General features: G+C 43.0%; 1 protein-coding gene across 1 annotated transcript; it reads right to left on the bottom strand.

Moving 5' to 3' along the window:
- Positions 1 to 478: 478 nt before the first annotated feature.
- Positions 479 to 1,969, bottom strand: LOC147437943 (uncharacterized). Its single transcript, XM_086486034.1, has 2 exons — positions 1,398 to 1,969; positions 479 to 845 (listed from the first exon to the last, which is right to left on the bottom strand). The coding sequence occupies exons 1-2, from the start codon at positions 1,967 to 1,969 to the stop codon at positions 479 to 481; spliced, it is 939 nt and encodes a 312-aa protein (XP_086342160.1).
- Between the last annotated feature and the right edge of the window lie 242 nt (positions 1,970 to 2,211).

Below are 2,211 nucleotides of genomic sequence, written 5' to 3'. Positions count from 1 at the left end.
GAACAACCCTACTAATCTCAATTCACTTTATTGCTTCTAATGGGTCTCCGCACGCATTAACTGGAATCTAGCGAGATCTTGCTGATCTGGATCCGCTGATTCACTTACTCGCCGTTTGGTGTGCGCAGAACAACAAAAGAAGATACAAAGCCTGTGCGCAGTCCGCCTGTCGTCCCTGAGGTGGCACAATCAAAGAGACAGCAACGCTTTAAGTGATGTTGTATACAGGAAGGACACATTAGAAGGCTACGATGATGGAACTCTGCCATGACCAGGACACACAGAGTGGTGAGACTGTTGACAGGAATGAGAGACACAGCAGTGTGTTAAAAAATCCCTATATTGTATAGACCAACTTTTTGTTTCAGATTTTCTGCAGACAAAAAAACCAAAACATGTCCGACCTCAAAGTAGTTCGATTTACGTTATTACAAAATGGGAGTAGTTCGATTTACATTTTGAGAATTTATGACAGGTTCTAACTGCGGTTCACCATATTTGAAAACCTACACAGTATTGCATTAAGACGATTGACTTGGGCTTTGAGAGCTGTCAGTTCTTTTCCCAATGACAAAATCTGCTCTTCTAGCTTTGTTACTTGTATGTCAGCGACGTTGATTGCATAGTCCTCGATAGTATGCCTCGAACTACGTATCGCTTCAATAAGCTCCGACCGGAGCGGACGGGTATTTGTGGCTTGATCTCCAACCAACTCTTTCAAAATTGAAGCAAGGGCGTCCTCTATCCTGTCGATCCATGCATCTTCTATGATACCGAAAGAGTCATCTGGTTGTATCTCACTCAGTCGAAGCATCTGATTTTCATCTTCTTCATCCATCTCAACACTGCAGCCAAAGAAAATTGTTATCAGTTTATATTTTTTGGTCACAACAAAAAGCAGTAATGTTATTGGTAGCAAACACACCACACTAGCAATTGTCATTACGTCAACACGATGTACAAGCGGAATGAAATCATCTCCTATTTCTGCATCTCTTATGCCAAGTTCAGGATCAAAATCATTGACAACAGTTCTTGTTGGACTACAAAAGACGTAGGTCATGGTCAAAAACTCGGCAACAAACATAGTCCTACATCAACTATGATAAGCATACCTTTGTCACTCTTGCCAACGGGAATTGAACCACTCTGCACGAGATTGTGTGTTTGCATACACATCATCATTAACAAAAATATTGAGAATGTCTTCATATGTTGCGTTGGATGGGTATATCATACACCTCCACAATGCTCTGATTTTTGCAAGATGCATTCCACGGCCATGATAAGGAGTTATCCAGCATGATGATGGATAGTAGTTTCCGCTCTTCACCATTATATGCAATGTAGATAGAAAGTCGTTTCCTGCTGGATGTCGAAGCTTAAATTTCCAATACATTAGGGCCCTATCAAAGATGTTTGTCGGTGTTAAGCAGACCCTATTCTTCAATTCATCGGCTCCATATAAGCTGTACAATTCTACGTCGGCATTCACGTCATTACTACTTATATTGTGGACAACCTTTCGAAAGTGCGGTTCATCCTGGTCTTTCAAACAATACCCTACCATGCCCTCAACGTATGCATCTTGTGTTGTTTCAAGCCGCGACACAAAACCATTCCGCCCTGCAGGTGCTGATTTACCCCAACCTAAGTGCAATTTTATCCTCCTATTCACTGCAATCAACGAGGTTGCCCAAAGACGGATAACCATTTGCAAATGAAGGTGCAATAGGGCTCCTCCTCTCTTCAATGCGCACAGTCCAGCTAATGTTTCTCTTTCAAGAAACAACCGCATGCACCCCAACAACCCTATGTCTACATCGTCACCACCGACAGATATAGTAACACTGACTTCCATTACTCTTGCCTCTAGTTTCTTCGCTTTCGAGGAGCCAACATTGCAGCCTTCAGTATTCGTGACACCTTGCTTCCCTTTCCCTCGCGCCTCAGACTTTAGCCTGCCCATTGTTCACACCTACAAGAACAGCACCAATGCGAAACACGTATCATCGGCGCAGCAACAAAGACGAAAACACAAACCATGCAGAAGCAAAACTAGGCTCACTACACCAAAACAACCAAAGAGCACCGAAACAACACGTCTGTCACGCATACACTTACTTGACAACCTACCCCATGAACTGCAGTAGCTAAACACACAGTGTAATAACTTGACGAGTTGCTTCATCACGTGCAGTAGCTAAACAC

The sequence above is a fragment of the Adiantum capillus-veneris genome, chromosome 17, assembly GCF_014529385.1.
Source record: "Adiantum capillus-veneris isolate H3 chromosome 17, ASM1452938v2, whole genome shotgun sequence".
NCBI classification, from domain to species: Eukaryota; Viridiplantae; Streptophyta; class Polypodiopsida; order Polypodiales; family Pteridaceae; genus Adiantum; species Adiantum capillus-veneris.
Note: the sequence above shows the minus strand (reverse complement) of the source record. Positions and strands in the feature narration are given on the sequence as shown.